The following is a 24306-nucleotide window of genomic DNA, read 5'->3' as shown; positions in this document are numbered from 1 at the left end:
AATCATCAGTGTGAGTATTATTGTTAAGTCCTGTTTTATGCATGAGAAAACTGTCTCAAAGAGGTGGTGTAATTTGGTGAAGGTCACAGAGCTCATATGACCCTGAGCCAGAATTGAAACCTCAGCATTCTAACTTTAGAGCTGCTCCCTTACACACTGAGTTTATACTGCCTCCCAACAGGGTAAAAGTGATGCATATATGTATAAGTGTTTAGGAATCGCCTGACAGGAAACTGCCAAATGGCTATCATGCTTTCTTAGCTGACCTCTTTTTTTAAGTAACTCAGCTGAGACGCATTTCCACCTGTGTGATCTCTCAATACTTGATTCTTCACACCTGACCCTGCAGGATTCGACTCCACAACCAATTTAGGATTCCATTTATTTCCCTTTTCTCCCAGCCCTGCTTCCCCTTTCTGAGAGGCTGCTGGCAGAGCGAGAGGGCACTGCCCCCGCAGGCTTGCTCCTCTGATTGGTAGGGGGTAGTGTGGGTCGGTCCTCCCATGTTGCTATAGGCAATTTTGTATTAATCCAAGTAATACATGCCTTCTAATAATTAAATGTTTTCCTGATTCATAGCAACTTTTTAAAAAAACAAATTCAAGGTCTAGTATTTATTTTAGTTGTGTTAACTGACAGTCGGCTATACATTGTTTTCTTGGGAGACAAGCTATTTACAAGGCTAGGCTAACCCTGATGACTCTCTTTGGGAGGTTTCAAGTCATAAATCCTTGGTACTCTTTGTACTGATTATGCTGAAGGACATTATGGTTTTATATTTTTGCACTTGTGTGTTCTCTTAACTGTTCAATCCATCATTTTTGTCATTAGTTTGTTACCTTGATAGCTTCTAAACACACCTCTTCATTTTCTCTTAAGGCTTCCTCTCCACTTAACTTTGGCTACAGAGGAGTAACGTTATTCCCTAGATCAGCAATACTCAAGTTATTAGTGTCACCTTTATACTTACTTGAACTGTGTCTTATGCATTTTTTTAACATTGGTACCTAAAAGTATGTGGCATGTAACAGGTGATGAAGAAATGTCTGTTATACATGCATTCGTTCAACATTTCTTTTTTTCCATTTCTTGTTCTAATCTTTTGATGGCAATATCATTAATAGTACTTCAAAAGAACACTGATTTGCTGTTGGTGATCATTATAGGCTTATGTTATTTCTTCCTCAGTTTTAGAGGTCAGAGTAGGAGCTCTGCAAATCACTTGGTGGCTGTTTTTAAAGCCAATTCTGTTACAGTCCATAATCTTTGAACTTCAGAAAGAAAAGGGAACAGATACTTTAAGAACATAAAATTAAATAGAGAGTTAGGGAGATGCTGCTTTGTACTTGGGCCTCTACTTCTCTCTCTCTCTGTCTCTCTCTCATACTTTGTTTCAGACAGCCTTGTTGAGCGATGACTGACATGCAGTAACCTGTAGCTAGGTATGGTGTACAGTGTGATTAGTTTTGGTATATGCCCTGAAACCATCACCACAGTTAAGATGGTAAACATCTCCATCACCCCCAAAAGTTTCTTCTTGTCCCTGTGTACTACCCCTCTCTCCTGCCCCTTCCACTTACCCATGCCCTGGGTAACCGCTGGTCTGCTTTCGGTCACTGTACATAAGTTTGTATTTTCTAGAGTATTGTATAAATGGAGTCATATGGTATGTATTTTTTGTCTGGCTTTCATTCAGCGTAAGTATCTTGAGATTCATCCATGGTTTTTTTTTTTTTCCTTTTTTCTTTTTCTGTGAATTCTACAGAGGTACGCCCCTAGTGTTGTGTGTTCATTCCTTCTTATTGCTGAGTTGTGTGCATTGTGTGGATATACAATTCATTTATCCACCTCTACTATTTACTAGCATTGTGACTTTAGGCAGCTTCATCTTTATAAGCCTCAGTGTCCTCGTTTGTAAAAAGGGGATACTATCACCTACATCATGGGGTCATTGTGAATTACGATTATTTATATAAAACTCATAGTAAAATGCCAGGCACTCAGTAGGAGATCAGTAGGTAACAACTGCTGTTGTTTGTTTTTACATTAACTCAGTATTTTTAGACCTAATAGACCTTGAAACCCCCTTTTCACTGAATGTCTTATAATATCCTGGTGCCATGGCCATTTACTCTGACACATGAGATGGTTTGCTGTTACTTTAAGCTTAATTTGTAAGGCATGCTTTCAGATAGGTACCACCATCCACTTGGAAGTAGCTTCCTAAACTGCAAGGGCAGTGTCTAGTCTGAAGCAATCACTTTCTAGAACAGTGTCTAGAGGAAGTAGCTTCCTGTACTGAAGGGGTAGTGTCTAGTACGTAGCAATCAGTCTCTAGCAATGTATAGAAAAATCATCTGAGGTGCTTGTTAAAATGTATACCTCCAGAACTCATTTCCATGGTGTCTGATTCTTAGGCTGTGTTAGAACTTGAGAATCTACATATTTAACAGGCTCCCCCATGGGTTGCTGTTTTGGAACCTGTAGACTACATTTTGAGAAGCATAGTTGGAGAAGTGAATGGCTTACAAAACTCTTAGTGTGTGATGGCAGATGTCATAATGTCTGTGCTGGCACCTTTCAGTGGCATGAGAGGCCATCGAATACCCATTTTCCTCATTTGCTTACCCTTTGATTTAGCAGATGTTTACTGAGCAACTGATATGTGCCAGACTGAGCCGCTTGCTAGGCAGAGAAACTTCAATAAGACTTGATCCCTGTCCTTAAAGAGTATCTTGACAGCAGAGAAATCCTGCCACATGTGTGATTATTTTGGGGGAAGTATGCAGAGGAGTCGCCAAATTACAGATTTCACCATAAGGCTTCAGCAATGAGCGCATTTAAGAGCTGTTCACTTAGAACAACATTGTTTCACATTTCTGTACAATTTTACAGTTTGGGGTATTTTGTTTTTCTGTTTATACATTTTTAGCTCCCCAAGAGCTTTGAGTGGTGTCCTGTGATTGGTTGTTGTTTAGTTAATCTTAACTTGAGAACAGCTTAACATTAAAAATAGTCTGCTCCTGGATATGTCATTCCGTTTCTGAAACACAGCTGTGAGGTGTGCACCTGGGCAGGATTGAGTTTAGAGAGGACACCATGAACTAGTGTCCTGATTATTTTATTTCCTGAGATCAGTGATGAAAGGTGGCAAAGCCATTCCCTGAACAGCGATTGCAGCAACATGAGAAGAAGCTGGGCTACTTGAATTGTGAGAAATCAAAGCCAAAACTTATTAAAGAGAAATCTCTTGGGTGCTGGGATGGGAACATGTCTTCTGCCTGTCTTTATATCAGTGTAATATCCCTTACGCATTAGAAAAGCAAGTAGTGACCTAAGAGGTCACTTCTGACCTCTGGCTAAGCTGAGTAAAACTGTTATTTAGAGCCAGACTCATACTTTTTTTCAGTTTTTGTGCTAGGTTTTTTTTGTTTTGTTTTGTTTTGTTTTTTTGAGACGGAATCTTGCTCTGTTGCCCAGGCTGGAGTGCAGTGGTGCAATCTCAGTTCACTGCAACCTCCACCTCCTGGGTTCAAGCAATTCTCCTGCCTCAGCCTCCTGAGTAGCTGGGACTACAGGCATGCACACCCATGCCTGGCTAATTTTTGTATTTTTGGTAGAGACGGGGTTTCACCATATTGTTCAGGCTGGTCTCGAACTCCTGACCTCAGGTGATCCATCCACCCGCCTTGGCCTCCCAAAGTGCTGGGATTACAGGCATGAGCCACCGCACCCAGCCTTTTTTATGTTTTAGGAATCGTTTAACTCTTCTGGACATTAGCACTAACAAGTTTCAACACTGCCACTTACTTGCTTTGTGGCTTTAGGCAAGTTGTTTTGCCTCTTTGTGCCAGTTTTCATGTGGGTAAAAACAAACAAATAAAGGCAAGGTAGGGGTTGGACAGGACGCTGGCACTGGCATTTTCCAGTTCTCTCATCTGTATTTTCTGACATGTGTCTGCCTCCTGACGTGCAGGCAGCAGAGATGCTATAGATCGAGAACAGCATGGAGCTAACAAGACCTGCATACAGTGAGACACAGTGGATGATTTTGTGAGTGGCTGGGATACTTTCTGGAGGTTGAAAATTGTTTTTATTTAGCTGGCATCACGTGTCCATTAACAGCACTCAGCATCCCCAGGGATTGAGCGTGGCTTGCAACTCAGTGACAGACAAGCCCCACTGGGACTGTGAGGCTCAGGGAATTTCACTGGGGATTCAGACATCACCCATGGTCCCTGCAGACCAGGCAGTGCTCAGAAGCATGGAGGCATCAGAGATCCCGTTCTCGTCCAGGGCACTACGTTGCCTGGGAGGCACCACATTGATATAAAACAACTAAGTTAGGGTAGACATGGGAATATCAGAGACAGTTGTAGGGGGACGCTGTAAACCCATTCACATACCACAAGGAACACCAGACCAGCTGAATTGTGGGGCCCTTTCCAGCGCTGGGCTTCTGGAATTCCTTTGAGCGCCTTCTGTGTGCAATCTACTGGTCCAAACTGGCTTATGCAAAAAGTTAACGTGTTGGCTCCTGTGACTTCATAGTGTAGAAGGAGAGATAGCTCTGGCCATGACTGGCTACAGGTATGGCAACACCATCATCAGGACCTGGGTTCTTTCTCCCTGTCTCTCAGCAATGCTTCCTTTCTGTGGCCTCCACTTTCAGAAAGGCTTGCCATCATGGTGACAGAAATGGCAGCAGCAGCTCTAACTTCAGGTGCAATCCAACAGAAAGTGGCCAAAGCCGTGGTAGGGGGCACACAGTCACAAGGTAAAGTCCCACGATAGGCCGTCTGTACTTTGAGGAGCAAGGAAGCCAGTGGTGGATCAGTCCAAGTCCCAAAACCTCAAAAGTAGGGAAACCGGCAGTGCAGCCTTCAGTCTTTTGCCAAAGGCCGGAGAGCCCTTGGCAAAGCACCGGTGTAAGTCCAAGAATGCAAATGCTGAAGAACTTGGAGCCTGATGTTCGAGGGCAGGAAGCATCCAGCATGGGAGAAAGATGAAGGCTGAAATTGTCTTCCTTCTTTATTCCTAGCCATGTCTCTGCTTTTAATTAATTGTGTATACAGCAAAGTGGATCTTTAACTAGAATAAGGAGATAATTTTTCTACTATTGATTTCTGTGCTTTTTGGTCCACTCTTCACCTAAAAATCTAGAAGACTCCCAAAGCTGAAGACCTAGTAGCATTTTTTTCTCCTTCAACTTTATTTCAAAGGCAAACACATCTCTTCTCCTATGTGAATCTGATGTTTTCAGCCGTGTCGCTGCTTTGGAGGTTTGTCAAGTGCAGATATGTGTTTGGAGGGCTCTGTTCACTGACAGGGTTGGGTAGCCCTCTTGAGAGTGAGTTAATGAGATTCATTTTACAGGTCTATGAAAGGTGAAAATAAGTTGTTGTTTTTCCAAATCTCTTTTCTGTTAATGATTAAGCCTAAGATATGCAGCCATAGATAGAAGGGCTAATGGTTTTATGGCAAGGGAATTTTATTCAATTAAACATTTATTGAGCACCTACTATGTACCAGTCTTTATATTCATTGAGACCAAGAAAAGTGATACAGATTGTCTACATACTACCCAGCATTCAAACCGGTATTGATTCTGGTAAGTCTAATAGAACCCAGCGTAAATAGATTTGATTATGCTTAAATCTGGGAGGTAGAACTAGGTGAAAGGGGTGCCAGCTACTCCACTTACTAGACCCGTGACCTTAAGCAAGTTACTTAACCTCTTTGAAGTTCATCTAAAGTAGTAGTAGTAACGCCTCCCAGGCCTGGTGTGAGGAAGAAGGTAGATGGCACGGTGTCCAGGATAATGTGGAGCGATTGTAGTCTCTATCATTATTGCCATCACCTAGCCCTCAGCGGTCAAGGGAGCCTGAGTGAACAAGAATATAGTGTAACTCAAACAGATCTGAAGGCAGTAGGCGAACAATTGGGGTAAATAAGTCAACTCAGTTAAAAGGCTTGAGTTAAGGGAAAGATTAAATGGTTTTTCACTTATAGAGGGAAAAGAAATGGTCTCATCTTGAAATATATTTACCTATATTTCACTCATAGGTAAAGTATTTAGATTACTTCTGTGACCTTATTAACATGAATTTATTGAAGTACCTTTACCCCTGAGAATTAAGAGTTAGTTCCAAATGTATGGTTAAAGAACTTAGCCCTTTCAACAGAACTCTGTTTTGGTTCAGCTTTTGGAGTTCTGTTACATGATAGTAATTGATGAACCCCTGCCTATCCTAATATCCTAATACTCTTCTGTTTAGGCAGAGAAACTGTTGCAGAAAAGGGCCTGCTTGCTTATTCCACTGTGGAGCCCTAGGCAGCTTTAGGGGGCTGATGGAGTAACTGCTGTAGTGTTGGCACTGGTGTAGGTCCCCAGTAGGTTCTGAAAGAAAGAGCAGAGAGAGCAGGGCTGTCCATGCAGCTAACTGCCCTCTCCTGGCCCTTTCATCAGCCCACCCCTGCTTCTCTTCCCAGATGGCCACCCTAGCATCACTGTTGAGCAATGAAGTGAACAAATGTTTTAATTTCACTGCTGAGTAGTTCTGCAGAGAAGGAGACAGCAGAGAGGATAATGAGAAGCATATCAGATGCCACCATTGATGAAAGCTTCCCTTCCCCACTGGCTCAAATGATAATGCCAGACAAATTGGATACTGAGAGATGTGGATTTGGGATATTCAGAGAGTTTCAGGTGGAAAAAAAAAAAGCCTGGCCTAGGCTAGAATGAGATAGCTATATGCTGTATCAATTGAGATGCACAAAAGGCAGGCAGGAAGGAAAGGGAAAATAAAAAGGAAGAAACATGTTTCTGAGGGTATTAGCAGCAAGTGGCTCTGTATTAGTTATCCAGTGCTGTATCACAAATTGCTCTAAAATCTAGCAACTTCAAGCAACAAACATTTATTCCCACAGTTCCTGTGGGTCAGGAATCCAGGTAGAGCTCAGCTGAATCCTCTGGCTCAGCCGCTTACAGGCTGCAGTCAAGGTGTCAGCCAGGGCTGCATCTCAAGGCTCAACTGGGAGAGTATCTTTTTCTAAGCCCACTCTCATGGCTGTTGGCAGCTTCAGAAGATCCACTTCCAAGGTTACTCCCTGACTGTTGGCTGGAGACATCAGTTCTTTGCCACATGGGTGTCTCCGTAGGGCAGCTCACAACATGGCAGCTTGCATCTCACAGAGCAAGGGCAGAGAGAGAAAACACAGGCAAGATGGAAGTCAAACTAGCCTGACCTCAAAAGTAGCATCCTGTAACTTTTACCATATTCTGCTTCTTAGAAGCAAGTCACGAGGTTCAATCCAACAGCATGAATACCCAGTCAGGTATTAGGGTCCATTTTAGATGCTGCCTGCCTTGGGTTCCCTACTGCTGTCAGTGAAAAGGCATTTTAAAGAGATTTCAAGTCAACTAACAAAAGCATGAAAAGTTGATTTAATTTAGCTTTCAACTGACGTCTTCATTTCTTGTTTATTATTTTTTAAATACAAGATGAGTTACATTAGGTTCTCAGAAGTTTCTTACGCTAGTGATATGTTGATGTGGATTATTAAACTGTGTTTTGTCTATGTGTACTTTTGGAGATGACTGAAAAACACAGGAAACTTTTAAAGTTTAATTTAGCTTTATACAGACATCCTGTGCTTAGGAAGCAAGCTAAAGCAAAGCCAAGAAACACAAGGTCTAACTCGTTTATAATTTCTATTTGGGAGGAGAGGAGAAAGATAAAATCTCTCTAAATAAAAATCTTAAATATATACTTACTACCAGAATTTGTAATAACAGCTGTCTAGCTAAATTTTGCTGTGTTGATACAGTATTCATGAGCTCCTTTAGTGTGGTGGGGAGACGTGTGTGTAGAAAACTAACCTTTTGCTCTCTAAAGACTCTGGTGAGAAAATTTTTCTATTTTATAATCTTGACACTAAAAAACATCAAAGGTAGACTGTAGTTTTGTCAAGTAGAAACATAAAGCCTATACATATGACTGTACATGTGAAATTCAGTTTTGGTTACCAGATTTTTTCAAGTAAATTCATTATTGCTAAAGTGGAAATGTGAACCTTACCTTCCAACTGACCTTCCTCGCATTTGCGTGAGAAATGTTCTGTCAGACCAAAGAAAGGAATGCTAATTTTGTTTATTTTACCACTGAGGTTGTTGATGTCTTAGAAGGGTCTAGAAGAGTCAAGATGATGAGTTTGGTTTTATATGCGCCCCTGAGACCTCTGGAGGACAAGGTGTTTCCAGCAGAATCTGTGTGGCAGCTCTGGATTGAAATAATGCAGGGTTAGAGCTGCTTTTCAGAGAAGTTTGCATAAAGGTGATAGTTACAGCTATACATGTGAGAGCTTTTCAAAAGGGAGCATATAAAAGGAGAAAAAAATAAAAGATTGAGACCAGTCATAGATGCTGTTAATGGTTATGCATTTGGAAGAAGAACCAGTGGGAAAGGCTAAAAAGGAGTGGTCAGGAAGGCAAGTTCTTATCCCACATACTTCAGTGCTGCTGAAATCAGAAGAGAATTGTGATACAGAGGCACTGCCAAGTGCCACCGAAAGGTCAAGTGGCACAAAGCCAGAGGCAAGGCTTGTTATATAAACGTTGGTTAGGGGAAGAAGCTGTGAAGCCCCTTCAGGCTGAAAGCAGTCATTCACACGGGGTAATTACCATGTGAGTCATATGTTCTTACAGCTGGCAACTACAAGCCAACACACTGTTAGCCTTAATTGTTACAGACTATATCTAAATAAGGCCCATGTCTTTTTAAGTAGTCTGTCGTTTATAATGTAAATGATTTAAGGTATTCTTTTTTCCTAAATTGTGAGATTTTAATTGCATTCTCAAATAATAAAATGACAGTTCATTAAATTTAAATTCAGACATCCTTGCCCATGAAATACTTAAAATGCCAGATTCAGAAAGGTATAATTAGGTAAGAAGTGCATTAAGTTTATTAAAAATTCACTGAGCCCCTACTGTGTGCCAGGCTATGCTATTTGCTGCGGATACAGAGCCCTAGAAAGCATAATTCCTGTCTTCAAGAAGTCTAGTAGGAGAAAAAAAAATAATTATAATATAGTGTGACAAATGTCAAATTGAAAGCAGTGAAGAGGAGGTAGGGCCTGTGGCCAGGAAAGGCCTCCCAGCAGAGGTAACCCCTGAGCAAGGTTAGAGCATGGAGTCGTGGAATTGGAGTCCTCCAGAAGACAGAGGCAGGAGCATGGGACCGCAGGGCTTGTTGGAACTGCTGCTGGGAAAGAAAGTGCAGTGGGTGAGGAGCTTCAGGAGAAGCTGGCGGGAATCAAACTGTTGAGGGCCTTGTTTGCCAAATGCAAGGAGCGGATGGTTCTTGTGGTTTGCTAATCTATCTTTCTGGGTACTTTTGTTCCATAGATGATAGTGAAATGTTTCGAGGGTGAAGGAGAACATTCAGCATTCCAGAGAATCCTGGGTAAAGTAAGAGAGGAAAGCCTGGATGTTCAAACTGTTGTGTCCCTGTTGAGGCTGTACCAATATTCTAATCCTGCAGTAAAAACAGCACTATTAGACCGGAAGCCAGAAGATGTAGACACAGTGCAGCCAAAAGGTAGGAGAAGATCCTATGCATTGGAATGGCAGGGTTTTATTTTGGGATGATGCTATAAAGTTTGTTCCAATGATATGTTTCTTTGGTGGCTTAGTTATTAAGTGGTTTTCACATAAGTTTCACATGTAAATTCCAGAAGCTGCATGTTAAATATACGCCAACTAAATTTGAGTCTCCATTTCTATCCCACAGTTAACTAGTCTGACACCTTGAAGTTGGAGAATATCATCAATGTTCTCCTGCCCTTCAAAAAGCCACACATCCAAATCAATGACTTGAGTACCCAGGTTGGACTGGTTCGCTGACAGCACTTTAAGGCTGAAGTTTCTCTCATTTGGGTTAGGTACAAAGCAGTGGCCTTGCCAACCAGAAGTTAACCTCTGGCTGGCTCTGCAGCTTTGTGTTTCGACAGATAAATGAAACATTTTTCCTTTCATAGAGTTTAAACAGAATAATAAAGTATTTTCCTCTGTAAAAGCGATTCTGCATTCAGGTGCTCAGAATAAGCTGAAAATCACTTTACTATTCTGTTAGATCTCTCTTGACAAACCATGCTGTCATTTTCTTCAAATTGACTAGCTTCTCTTGTGTGTCTCTAACTCTTTCTCCCCCAGGGAGCACAGAGGAGGGAAAGACCTTGTCTGTTCTGTTACTAGAACACAAAGAGGACCTGATACAGTGTGTAACACAGCTGAGACCTATTATGGAGTTCCTGGAAACAGCCAAGGAGGAATTCCTGACTGGCACTGAAAAAAGGGTAACTGTGTCAAGTATCTCCTCCCTCCTCCTGAATTCATATAGCACTTAAAAAAAATTCTTTTGTGGCGCATAGCACTTTATACTTTGCAGTATTTTAATACATACTGCATAGTAAGCATCTCGAAGTCAAGGTGCTTGTTTCATATCCTGTTGCATTCCTTGCGGTAGCTTGCTGAGGGCCTTGCACATGGAGCCATAAGGAAAATGGATGGATGGATGGATGGATGGATGGATGGATGTGTGGGTGCGTGGATGGATGGATGGGTGGACAGTTGGACAGATGGATGGATGGACGGACGGACGGATGGACCAACGGACAGATGGATATATGCTATTCCTGCTCTGACTCAATTTTTACTGTAAACAACTGTATCAAGAATTAAAATGTTAAGGAAATTTTGTAATTATTATGCCACCTTTCCTCTTTATAGAAATGTACTGTACATTTGGAATATGTAGAAAATGGGGAAAGCAATCAAAAAGAAAAAATTCAGATTTCACCACTCAGAGATGACACTGCTAACATGCTGAAGCATGTGTTCCCCTCTTTCTCATTTGAGTCATCCCAGGATGAGGTTATATAGAACATATGGTTTTCTAACTTGACTTTTTACCTAATATCTTAATACATGTCTATACCTATAATATGGATTTCGTTTCTTTATCATTGAGCATTAGTATCCTTTTTTTTTTTGCTATTAAAAGTGATGTTGTGAAGAACATTCTTGCATATAAATCTTTCCATACCTCTGAAATTATTCCCTTACTGTAATTTCTAAGAAGTGGAATTTTGGAACCAAGAGTATAAAAATTTTCAAGTGTTTGATATATATTGCCAAATTGCCCTTCAGGAAGGTTGTACCAATTTACTCTCCCACCAGCTAGCTACTAAAATCCTCATAAAACTGCTGGCATGACTTCTCAAGGCAACTAGATAACTATGTTTGTTGGTGTTATTGATTTCAACTTTGTGCTAAAAATACTTTTATATCTGGAAGGAAGGAATAGGGATAGAGTACTTTTGTGGCATCAATTCCTAAAACTGTGGGAAGTGACTTAAGTGTTTAGGAGAGAAAACATTTAGAAGCCACTGGTATAATGGCTAAGCCCTGAATTTACAGTGAGGACTAGATCCTCAATTTTATTTTTCTCAGTGATCTTATGTTGCACATGTGTGCACGCACACACACACACACACACAATGGAAACAACCTTTAATCTCAGAATTACATTTTGTGATTTAATTGTTTTTAAATTTTTAAGTCCTTTGAACTTCTTAGAGAAAGAAAATATACAAAGATTAAACTTCTGTTTTTTTCTCCTTAGTCTTCAAATTAAGTGTAATTTCAGGCACTCAATTTAAATAAGTTGCTTATAGCTCTAAAAGTTCCTGATTCCCTCTTTAGTGATTTCATTCGATTACTCATTCAGACCTTTTTCTTATTAACTAGATTGAATGTGTCCTTTGAACTGTTTCATTATCTTGGTAAAACAGCATTTATAGATAGAGTCCAAACTCAGCTTCATTCTCTGCAGCAAGATAGACCACACTGTCATTTTCTTCTGTCACTTTCAGTTTACTTGACAGAGAAAGCTGAAGCAGAAGAGCTTAAATTAGTTATAAATCACAAAAACACTTCTTAAGATTGGGGTTCCACCAGAGCTTCTTTAAGTGATTCCTTCTCATGAAAGTTGAAGCAGACTAAGAAAGTGGGAGTGGAGAGGTGAGTGTTGATTGAATAGCCCAGTATTTTGACATCGTGTGGAATGTGTACCCAGGCCTTTTCGAACTTTTTTTCTGGTTAGAAACTATGCTAATAATGGATGCCATGGCCTTTATAAATATGTTGGGTTTTGTAAGAAGCAGTAACCAGGAACATATTTACATGAGGACCGGAAACAGAAAAAAAAGGTAATTACTATAGCTGTCATTTATTTATTGCTTACTGTGTGCCAGGCAGTGTGCTGAGGACTTTTTAAACATTATTAAGTTTTGCCCTCATAGCAACTTTATGACATCATGGATATTACCCTTATTTTAAAGATGAAGAAACAGAGCATAGGGAGGTGAAGTAGCTCACCCAAAGACACAGCTGTTTGGGGCTGGTAATAAGAATTAGACTTCTAATCCAAGCACATTCTCTTAACCCCTATGAGTACTTCTCCCTAATCATATCAATAACATAGTCATTTCTTAAAGATCACATATGTCCTAGGAGTTAGGCAAGGCCCTATGAACAGCACCTTCATTTTACAGTAACAACTGTGCAAGAGTTGGTATTATCTTCTTTTGCAAGTGAGGAAAATAAGGCTTGAAGAATTAAATAACTTGCCCAAGGTCACACAGGCAATAAATATTAGAACTGCAATTTGAACTAGGTCTGTCTGGCTTTAAAGCCTATGCTTACTCTTACCAGTATCTGGCTGCCTCTTTGTGTATCAGATTATTGCTTAGGAACCAAGATTTAGCTCTGAAATCAGTATGATGTTTAGATACAAGCTCTTAATTTTTAAATTATGATTTATTTAGTAGAAATCTATATATTAGACCTTAAAGAGAATGACTATGTTCTGTACTGACAAAGAATATGACAGCTTGATTTATTATGTATATATTCGTTTCATATATATAAAACCAATTTGGTTTTAAAGCTAAAATCATTATTTTAAAATGGAAGTTAATTTGATAATGGCAGCCTCTGGCATACTACCATGACTAGGAGCTGGCATTTTCCCAAAGAAAAGCTCAAAATTCAGTTCCTGTGAATCTGTAGATTACATGTATTGAAATAATCCCCTGCTTTATCAGTTCCATAAGAGCTAAGCTATGCATATTATGCTGTAGTCCATTAAGAAATAGTTCTATTGTAATATAAAAATATCTGTAAAATATCTGTCACATGTTTTATTTTCATCCTTTTGCTAGAGTTCTGTGCCCTTTTGACTCAAAATCCTCTAGCACACCAAGGAAGGACAAAGGAGTGGAATTGCTGAATTATGACTGGAGCTGATGTATGTGGCTGTTGAGAATGAGAGGAATGGATAATAAGGAATCCACAAGAAAAATAATCCAGAAAGGCACTTTAAATCTAATATTTTGGAGTCCACAGACTAATTATACAAATTATCTGAGTATTCAGATTACTATGCAAGTAAAGTAAAACAATGGAATTATAACCTATGAAATTATAACCTATGCTAATGTTATGAACTTTACTGAAAAGAGACCAAAAAAATTAAACTATATTAATTATCAATCTGTGTTTCTCAATCTTAGCGTCCAGACAAGCCACATCTAAAGAACCAGGTTAGAGGTAGGCTACTTGCTGTATCATATAGGCCTAGTTTAGGAATGTTTTCACAAAATGCAAGCTGTTGGAGGCAGAGCAGATACACAGACCTGCAATTGAGAAAGATTTTCACAGTTATTTGTTTGGAAAATATTTAAGATTTTTATTGAAACAGAATAAGGAAGAAACTATGAAAAAAAGTAATGCTAGAGACCAACAGAAGAGGACTTGGAGATCAGGCATCTTGTGATGCTATCTTGCTAGGTTTTCCAGTAGTGCGTCAGATCAATGTCGAATTGCCAGTAACTGGTGTCTGGTTGATTGCTTGCCACCGCAGGTGATTCTGAATTGCTGTGAGGGCAGAACACCCAAGGAGACAATAGAAAATTTGTTGCACAGAATGACTGAAGAGAAGACACTGACTGCTGAGGGTTTGGTAAAACTCCTCCAGGCTGTGAAGATGACTTTCCCAAACCTGGGCCTTCTGCTAGAGAAGTTGCAGAAATCAGCCACTTTGCCAAGCGCCACAGGTATTAGTTAATTGTTGACTCTCTGGACTGGAACCACTCTTCCAGAAAATTGTAGCTTGAAACACCCTTTTGGCTCCATGCTGGGGAGATAAGATAATGTTAAGAAATGTCATTGCAGAATAGAAACTAGCCGTCATAAATCGATAATTCTCAATCTCTCTGGAGTTAAGGTCTGAAATCTGAGAGTGACTCTTCTCGGTTAAGCTCCCTCATGGTGTTCCTGTGGCTCAGGATTTATTAACGTGTGGCTTTCCCAGGGCTGTCCAGGATCACCTGTGAAAGCCAGAGGAGCAAATGTGCTCATAAGGGTCAGCACTCTGTCAGCCATATTCGCAAATAGGAGCAGCAAAGCCTCAAATCTCCATCGCCCCATTTCCACTAGAGTGCTGTTTGCTTCCAGCAGTCCCCAGAACTCATTATTCTGGTGTCTGTTCAGCTTGGGGAAATGAGTCCATATCCTATTCCTTAGAAAGACAATCCAGCTCAAGCCAACTCTTCCCTGGCCCAGAGCATTTAGGACTCAGATGGTTTTCAGAAAAAGGATATTTGCTCCTAGCCTATAAAAGTAGTATGTACTTATATAAGCTTGGACAATTCCAAATATAAGGAAGAAAACCATTTAAAATCCTACCACTCAAGCATGCCAATATTAACACCTTGACATGTTTTATCTCTCACTTTTATAATATTGAGATACTATCATATTGTATAATTTTATGGTTTCCCTGTGTAACATTACAGCAGTCTTCTTCTCCACAGTTCAGAAAAACTCCCCACAATCCTAGTTTTTGAAGGCTGTGTAGTTTTCCATCATAAGGATGTATATGGTGTATTATTCATGCCCTTATTTCAGAGCGGATGTAGCATAATGGTTAGGACTGTAGGCGTTGGTGTCAAGACTACCTGGGGCCGCACCCTCACCGCACCATTCTGTAGCTGTAATACCCTGAGCAAGTGACTTAATCTTTCTAAACCTCATTTGCTGTGTGAAATGGGGTAAGAGTGGTACCTATCACATTATCGTTTTTGTGTGGCTAGTATAATACATGTAAAACATTTAGCACTGTGCCCGGCACATGGGCACTCAGTAAATATTAGTTGTTATCTTCACTGTCATCATCAGCAAAGATTATGCTTTGACAGTTGTCTTTGTACATAGACAAAAACCTTCAGATAATTTCTTAAGGTTGGATTTCCAGAAGTGGAGTTACTGAGCTAAAGAAAAGAGTACATTTTTAAATATCTGCAAAGCTAAGAGAAATGCCTGATAGTTTCAATTTTTCTTAACTTCCAAGTAAATATGACCTCTTAAAAGAGAAAACCTAACAAATTGGCCCAAAGGGCACCTAAATAGAAAAACCACAGGTCAGCTTCACACGCACAGCCTTGATTCGTGCTCGTCTTTAGGATCGCCACACGGATCCTCTACCTCAGGCTTGACAAACACCCCCCCTTGAACCTGCACATCTGAGTCTCTTACAAATACAGCCTTCTAATTACACCCCTGGTGAGCAATTGCTAGCTCCTACCACCAGGCACTGACTTTCAAAGTGTTAACGGCTTTATGACCCTGAAGCGCCAAGCGATTAAGTGTAGGCAGAGGAGCTCTGAACATATGTGTATGAGGCCCCAAGCCAGGGCTCTGCAGAGGACACTGAGCCCTTGTGCTGATTGCTCTCTTCCTCTCTCATTGGTAATATCCTGGAGTCTTCTGTAGGAGGTTTTGTTGCATCAAACATTATTGTTTTGCTAATATCCTTACAGTCCAACCAAGCCCTGATGATTATGGGACTGAGCTATTGAGACGCTATCATGAAAACCTCTCTGAGATTTTCACAGACAACCAGATTTTATTAAAGATGATCTCACACATGACAAGTTTAGCCCCTGGAGAAAGAGAGGTAAGAGAGGGAGAGAAACAGAGGGAGGGGAGGGTAAAATGAGAAAGAAGGAAAAAATATGAATACACACACACATTTATATTTTCTGTAAATATACATATGTAGCCATGTTGAGAATTGCTAAGTAGAGGAGAAATAGAAGGTATCTCAGTTTCTAAGGTGGAATAACAAATAGAATAGTTCTAATTTCTGTGGTAATAAGGAAAGGCATTCAAAAGGAGAAATGAAGAACTTTGTCATGTATAAGAAATCTCTCAGACTGAGAGGTGAGGATGTTGAAAAACTCCTTCCCCAAACATATTCACTGTAACCCAATATCTAGACTTGCAGCTCTGTAGCTGGGCTAGTGGCTGGAGAGTCTCTTACGTGAGTGTTTGTGTTACATCTTGAAGGTCATGGAGAAGCTTGTGAAACGTGACTCTGGTTCAGGTGGTTTCAATTCTCTGATATCAGCAGTTCTAGAAAAGCAGACTCTCTCTGCCACAGCTGTTTGGCAACTGCTGCTGGTGGTTCAGGAGACAAAGACCTGCCCATTGGACCTGCTCATGGAGGAAATACGAAGGGAGCCTGGTGCCGATACTTTCTTCCGGGCAGGTAAGTTACCTGACCTCTGAGGGGGTTTTGCCCCCACTAGAGATGACTGTCAGTCTTCCTAGAAAATAGGAAGAGCTCTCTTAACGGTAGTCACCTACATCCCTACTATTAGAAGTAAGGACTGGCAGTTTTGTTCAAGGACACAAGAGTTTGTAAACCTTTTAAAAAATAGATCCAGTAATTATCTTAAGCTTATATTCATTATTATACTCTGATTACAGTGCTATTTGCCGTTTTCCCCACTGCCAGCCTCAGATAGGAGATAGGGGAAATGCATTTTCATCATGAAGAGTTGAGTGGAGGAAGGGTGAAGGAGAAAATGGTGCTCATTGTTTGCCTAATGAGTTTTTGATCCCCCTTCTTTTCAGTGACCACCCCAGAACGTGCCACTTTAGAAACAATCCTGAGGCATAACCAATTGATCTTGGAGGCCATCCAACAGAAGATTGAGTGCAAGCTCTTTACCTCGGAGGAGGAGCACCTGGCAGAGACTGTGAAAGAGGTGTGGTGGGAATAAAAAGCGAAATGCCAGAGAGTTTTACGGTTGTTGCCTGGGACTGTCTTCATTCCTAAGAGAGGAACCAATATTTGGTTGGGTTGTTTTTCCTTCTTTTTTTTCCTTTTTCTCTTTTGAGACAGAGTCTTGCTCTGTCGCCCAGGCTGCAGTGCAGTGGCACGATCTTGGCTCATGGCAACCTCTGCCTTCCAGGTTCAAGCGATTCTCCTGCCTCAGCCTCCCAAGTAACTGGGATTACAGGTGCGCACCACCGTCCCCTGCTAATTTTTTGTATTTTTAGTGGAGACGGGGTTTCGCCATGTTGGCCAGGCTGGTCTCGAACTCCTGGCCTCAAGTGATTCACCCATCTCAGCTTCGCCAGAGTGCTGGGATTACAGGCGTGAGCCACTGTGCCTGGCCGGAACCAATATCTGTACCCCATGCTAGGCTAATGCTTCCTAACACGTTTGCTCTTTTAATCCTTCCAGCTCTACATGGCAGGTGATGTTATCACATTTTATAGACAAGGGTTCTCAGGCCCCAAAGGGTTAAGTTACCTGTCTAAAATGCTCCGGCAGGGAGGAGATGATGTCAGGATTTGAACCCAGGTTCCTGTGACTCAAACCAATTTATTCCATTTGTCTAAACCTGGCATCCCCTGGAGCCATGATACTGTTCTCTTACCTGTTCTAAGAAGCAGCTTCTCTCAGATGAAGGAAAGTAAAACTGGTCTTATTACATGTTCTATTCTGGCTTCTAGAAAGAGCCAAGATAAACATAGATAAAACAAAGCTTTTGCCCATATGGGGTAGCAAATAGTGCCAGCTCATTTTCTGTAAGGCTTCACGCAATGTGGCCAGCATCCCAGGAATACCAGGTGGGGACTGGGGGAACTCATGGGTGTCCAGCCCAGGATCATTTGCATCCTGAGTGGGGAAGAACAAGAAAGGAACATGAAATTAAACTACAGATTCAAACGTGGTGCCCTTTTGATTCAGGTAGGTGTGGAAGGTGTGCAGAAGGGCGGGTTTCTAAGTCTCTCTATGCAGGTGACAGCCACATGTTGGTCTGACTCAGATGGGAAGAAGATGGCACACATTTCTGTGGGGCTTCAGAGGAAAGACTCATCTGTTAGACTCTCTCCAGCACGCCGTAAACTTCAGAGATGGGGCTTCTGCAGTTGATCAGTTTTAGCCTCACTAATTAGTCTCATGCCTGCCTCCAGGGACATCAGGTTTATTTAGATAGACTTGAAAAGAGCAGAAATAAAACATCTTCCAAAATGAAAATTCCGTTTGGCCATCTGTGGATGGTTTAGCTTTATTTTCTCAGTGTACCGACTCTTTCTGCTGATAGCTCTAACATTCTGAAAGAGGACGATGGCTTTGAAATAATATTCTTGGACTCTTTAAAGCTTCTATTTGAACCTTCTTTAAAACGCTGAGTTTCTTTGTGAAAGAAAATGACGTTTAAATGGGTACATCTAAGTATCTAAAAATATGAAGCCACTGATCATGCAGAATTACTTCCAGACATTGAGACAATTATATATTATGAAAACTTATTCTGATTTTCAAGACAGACACACCGACGACCAAATCCTATAGCTTTTCAAGCTTTTAGTATTAAGATCCAGAAAAGGTCTTTGGGAGACTCCTAGTTTCTGAAGCTATTTCTTATAGAAAATGCTTTATGCTTCCCTGCATGTATCTTCTTTGTATTTGCACATTTATCTGGATACATGCTTCTTTTTTTCTGTTTTGTTAGTTTTCCTGTTCTTTGGCAAACAGAGCTGTCCACTACATTTATCACAAGGCGATGTATAAACTGCTTATAAATGGAGCAGTGCCTTCCTGGGATTAGGTTTTTTTTTTTTTTTTTTTTTTTTTTTTTAGGTTGAAAACCATGGGGAAAATCTGCTGAGATTAACCCCACACCTTTGTCTCCTGGTATTCATTTAGATTCTGAGCATTTCCTTTGAGACAGCCAGCCCTGAAGCTTCCCTGAGAGCAGTGCTGAGCAGAGCCATGGAAAAATCAGTCCCGGCCATTGAAATATGCCACCTCCTGTGCAGTGTCCACAAATCTTTTCCAGGCCTGCAGCCTGTCATGCAGGAGTTAGCATACATTGGTAAGGAACGGGCCAGGTGGGAAGGGGGTTCCTGTCAGTACACCAGGTTGTTTCTTGAAGAAAGAGACAGCATTTCATATCATAGTTTATCACAACCTTAAGTTACGTATTCATTTTATATGCTCTCAATACCTAAAAAAGTCATGAGACATAGGGGGAAAATGTTCTTTGTGTTTATTGGAAAGTAAAGAGGACAATGATATTACTTCAGAGTGTTTTTGAGGATCTCAAGTAGTCTCTAGTCTCCTGTAAGAAGTGTGTTAGAAACGTTATAAAGCAAAATAGAAACAGAGAGTTCGCAGAGCCATGAGATGTCTCTTTTATGCAGGTGTCCTTACTAAGGAAGATGGAGAGAAGGAAACGTGGAAGGTGAGTAACAAATTTCACCTTGAAGCCAACAACAAAGAAGATGAAAAGGCAGCCAAAGAAGACAGCCAGCCTGGGGAACAGAATGATCAAGGAGAGACTGGTTCCTTGCCAGGACAGCAAGAGAAAGAGGCTTCAGCCTCCCCAGACCCTGCCAAGAAGAGCTTCATCTGTAAGGCCTGCGACAAAAGCTTCCATTTCTACTGCCGCCTAAAGGTGCACATGAAGCGCTGCCGGGTGGCTAAGAGCAAACAGGTGCAGTGTAAGGAGTGCAGTGAGACCAAGGATTCAAAGAAAGAGCTGGAAAAACATCAGCTGGAGGCCCATGGTGCAGGTGGAGAGCCTGATGCCCCCAAGAAGAAGAAGAAGAGGCTTCCAGTGACATGTGACCTCTGTGGCAGAGAATTTGCCCATGCCTCAGGTACATTCAAGAAGGCAAAGGAACAGAGGATGATAATTGTGGGTTTTATAGCTTGGATTTCAGGCCTTTCCCTTAGTTGTGTGCAGTGAGGGCTGTGGGTGGGCTTAGAAAATAGAGCAGGTTCCTACAGAGGCAGGGTAATATTTTAAGAACATGGGCTTCGGAATCAGCCCCCGAGCTTTGATTTCCCCAAATCTATTAAAGCAGCACCCTGATACCACTTACTCTGTTGGATTGTTATGAAGACTTAAGGTAACAGAGCTAAACACCAGTGCACTGCCTGTAACAGAGTGAGCACACAATAACTTACAGCTCTTACTGTTTACAGTGATAACCAGCTACTTAACACCTGGCTCATGTTTCCATGTGCCACTTGTTTCTTGGTAACAAACAAGAGTCATGGAAATCATGGGATGTACAGTCAGAATGGTTTTCCCTTGTCCTAGAATTTGGATAAACCTAACGAAATATAAAAGCAAGTTGAGTTTCCCTAGTTCTGGGTGGCAGGGTCCTATTTAAGAGAGAGAAGGGAATGGGGAAGATAAGCCCAACATTACTTTCCACTAGCTCCATCCAGGAGTAAGGCCAGGTGACTTTGGGGATGCCAGTTGGTGGGTAGAGAGCAGCGTGGCTGTGTGCAGTGGGTACCAGCATGGCCTGGCACCCTGGGCTTCATGCTGTGCTTCCTCTGGAGGCCTGGGCTGAGACAGTGCTCTTGGTATCCTGTGCTAGATTCCTAACACTGATTAGTAGCATCTCTTCTGGCCTCTGGTGTGCTTGGCTTCCCTAGGCATGCAGTACCATAAGCTGACAGAGCACTTCGATGAGAAGCCTTTCTCCTGTGAAGAGTGTGGGGCGAAGTTTGCAGCCAATTCCACCCTGAAGAACCACCTTCGCCTTCACACCGGGGACCGCCCGTTCATGTGCAAGCACTGCCTCATGACCTTCACCCAGGCCTCCGCCCTGGCCTATCACACCAAGAAGAAGCACTCGGAAGGTAAGGCGCGGCACAGTTCATTTCTCCTGCAGACTTTCACTGTGAACTGCCTAAACCCCATTTGGATTAGGTGTGATATATATCTCAAAAACAAAACAATTTGATAGCACAACAGGGTGACTGAAGTCAATAGTAACTTAATTGTACATTTTAAATAGAGTGTAATTTGGATTATTTATTACACAGAGGATAAATGCTGGAGGGGATGGATCTCTCATTCTCCATGATGCAGTTATTTCATATTGCATGCCTGTAGCACAACATCACATGTACCTTGTGAATATATACACCTACTGTGTACCCACAAAAGTTAAGTATCAAAAAAAAAATAAGGCCGAGGCAGGCGGATCACAAGGTCAGGAGATTGAGACCATCCTGGCTAACATGGTGAAACCCCATCTCTACTAAAAAATACAAAAAATTAGCCGGGCGTGGTGGCGGGCACCTGTAGTCTCAGCTACTCAGGAGGCTGAGGCAGGAGAATGGTGTGAACCTGGGAGGTGGAACTTGCAGTGAGCTGAGATTGTGCCACTGCACTCCAGCCTGGGCAACAGAGCGAGGCTCCGTCTCAAAAATAATAATAATAATAAATAAAATTAAAAAAACAATGCACAACCTCCAGGCAAACAGACGACTGGGAATAGCTCTGTGCACAGACGTAAACTGCTTACTGGGAGAGCTTCTGAAAGAGACTGGCTAACCTCCTATGACTTTATATTAGGTCTTGTGGAAAAGTCATTGCGGTTTTTGCCATTAAAAGTTATAGAGAATTTACATAAAATTATTTGAGCTTTGAGGTTGAGTTCAAGCATGAGAAGGACCCTGACTAAGCACCTACTGTGGATCAGACAGTGGCAGATGCCGAGTGGCTGAGCTGGGATTCCTGTGTGCCCATAGCTTGTGGCCTGAAGGGGGCAGGGGGAGGGGAGTGTAGTGCCCGTTACAATGCAGATTGTCAGCGGTATAATGTGGAATAACACCAGCGTGATGAGGAAGGATGGAGAAGGGGTCTCTAGTCCAGTTGGAGGGGAGGAGGAGGTACATTGTCAGGGAAGGCTTTTTGGAGCAGTCTACCTATTGTTTAGAGCATTTCTTTATAAATTATAAGGTAACCATTGTTTGACGTGGACTGTCACAGTAGCCTCAAAGCTGGTCTTGCTTTCGCCATTTCTCTTGATACTTAAAAAATAAATAAACCCTATCAGGTCACTTCTCTGCTCCAAATTCTTCAATGGCTTTTTGTCCCACTCAGTTGTGAAATCCAGAGTCCTTAAGATAGCCTCCCCGGCCCTCTGTGATTAAGGTTCCTGATTCCTCTCTGACTTCATCTCTTAGGCCTGCACATTTTAGCTTTCTGGCCAGGCCTCAGGCCCGCAGGCACCTGCTCCAGGACCTTTATTCTTACCCTTCCCTTTGCTGGGGACGCTTCCCGTCAGACACCTCATGTTTCACTTCCTCACCTCCTTTGAGACTTTTCTTACACTTACCTTCTCTGTGAGTCCCTTCCTGGGCCACCCTCTGTAAGGTCTCAGCACCCCACCCCTGGTTTCCATGCAGTATTTTTCTCCCATAGTGCTTCTCATATGATGTAGTATCTACTTTAGTAATTTATTTCTGCTTAGTCTTCCTTGTTAGAATGCAAGTGTCATGAGTGGCAAGCTGTTAGTCTTTCTTTTCCCACTGCTGTATCCATGGGACTTAGACTAGTACTTAGCAATAGTAGGCCCTCAATCGATATTTGCTGAGTGAATGAATTTCACAAGCACTGTTTCAGCAGGAGGTATTGTAAATATACGCACCCCTGTCATGGGACTTACATCCCACTGGGTAAAACTGACAATAAACAAATAAATATATAGTATAAATTTAGATAGCGGTTATTACTATGAAGAAGCATAAAGCAGGGTACACAGTGAGAGGACAGGGCTTGGGGGACACTATTTGTATCATCAGAGAAGGCCTCTGCGAGATGGCATTTGTGGAGAAACCTAAACAAAGTGAGAGATGGAGCCGGTGGAAGACCTAGAAGGAGAGCATCCCAAGTGCAGAGCTGCCTCCCCGGTGGAAACGAGCTTTACCTGCATGAGAGACCACAGAAAACTAGAAGGGGCTAAAGCAGAGTCAAGGAGCAAGAGCATTAAGAGATAAGGCCAGAGATGCTAGCAAAGGCTGGACCTTGGAGGGTCTTATAAGCCAAGGTGAGGACTTTTGGTTTTGATGTGAAGTGTGTTAGTTTATCCTGCTGCTGTAACAAATTACCACAAATGCTGGCCTAAAACAACCCAAATATACTCTTTTACCATTCTGGAGGATAGCAATCCAAGATGGGTCTTGTGAGGCTAAATTCAAGCTTTCGGCAGAGTTCCTTCTGGAGGCTCTAGGGGAGATCTCATTCCTTGCCTTTCCAGCCCCTAGACGTTGCCCGCATTCCCTGGCTCTTGGCCACATCACCCCAACCTCTGCCTCCATCACCATACCTCCTTTTCTGACTCTTCTTCCTCCCTCTTATGAGGACCCTTGCGATTACATTGAGCCCACCTGGATAATCCAAGACAACCCCCCCATCACAAGATCCTTAATCCAGTCACATTCACAAAGTCCTTTTGCCATGTATGGTAACATACACACAGGTTTGAGGAATTAGGACATGGACATCTTTGGGGGCCATTATCCCGCCTACCACGTGAAGCCATAGAAGGGTTTTGAGCAGAGAATGAGTGGTAGGATCTAATTTACATTTTCAGAAGTTAATTCTGGCCACTCCAGACAATGAGCTATAGTAGGGCAAGAGGGAAACAGAAGGCTGCTAGAGCCGTTCAGTGTAGAGGTGATATAGTTTTCAACTAGAGTTGTGTTAGTGGGGGTTGTAAAGAACGTTCAAGTTTTAGGATATGTTTTTGAAAATGGAGGTAACAGGACTCATGGTGGATTAGATGTGGGATGTGAAGGAAAGAAAGGAACTGAAGGCTTTGGGGCTTTGCCATGAGCAACTGAGTGAATGATGCTGCCATTTACTGAGATGGGGGAGTGTGTGGATGGTGGCTGTGGGGGTGATGGGGACAGAGCATTGGAAGCTCTGTTTTGAGCTCCCGAAACAGATGAGGACTTTGGGTTTTTATGTGAAGTATGTTAGTTTATCCTGCTGCTGTAACAAATTACCACAAATAGTGGCCTATTTGATGCATTGGAGATACCTACTAGACATCCAGGTGGAGAGCAG

General features: G+C 41.9%; 1 protein-coding gene across 5 annotated transcripts in view; it reads left to right on the top strand.

Annotated features, from left to right (window-relative positions):
• The window catches only part of ZBTB40 (zinc finger and BTB domain containing 40), a 79335-nt gene that overhangs the window by 40247 nt on the left and 14782 nt on the right, over positions 1-24306 (top strand). For all 5 annotated transcript variants that reach the window (XM_004024855.4, XM_004024856.4, XM_063701909.1 and 2 more), the window contains 9 exons: positions 9410-9602; positions 10217-10359; positions 13989-14181; positions 15946-16082; positions 16475-16676; positions 17045-17178; positions 19134-19302; positions 19631-20089; positions 20880-21086. In XM_004024855.4, coding sequence (XP_004024904.3) covers positions 9410-9602; positions 10217-10359; positions 13989-14181; positions 15946-16082; positions 16475-16676; positions 17045-17178; positions 19134-19302; positions 19631-20089; positions 20880-21086 — 1837 coding nt within the window. The remainder of the gene's footprint in view (positions 1-9409; positions 9603-10216; positions 10360-13988; positions 14182-15945; positions 16083-16474; positions 16677-17044; positions 17179-19133; positions 19303-19630; positions 20090-20879; positions 21087-24306) is intronic.

This window comes from Gorilla gorilla, chromosome 1 (assembly GCF_029281585.2).
Source record: "Gorilla gorilla gorilla isolate KB3781 chromosome 1, NHGRI_mGorGor1-v2.1_pri, whole genome shotgun sequence".
NCBI classification, from domain to species: domain Eukaryota; kingdom Metazoa; phylum Chordata; class Mammalia; order Primates; family Hominidae; genus Gorilla; species Gorilla gorilla.
This window is presented reverse-complemented; position numbering and strand designations above follow the sequence as displayed.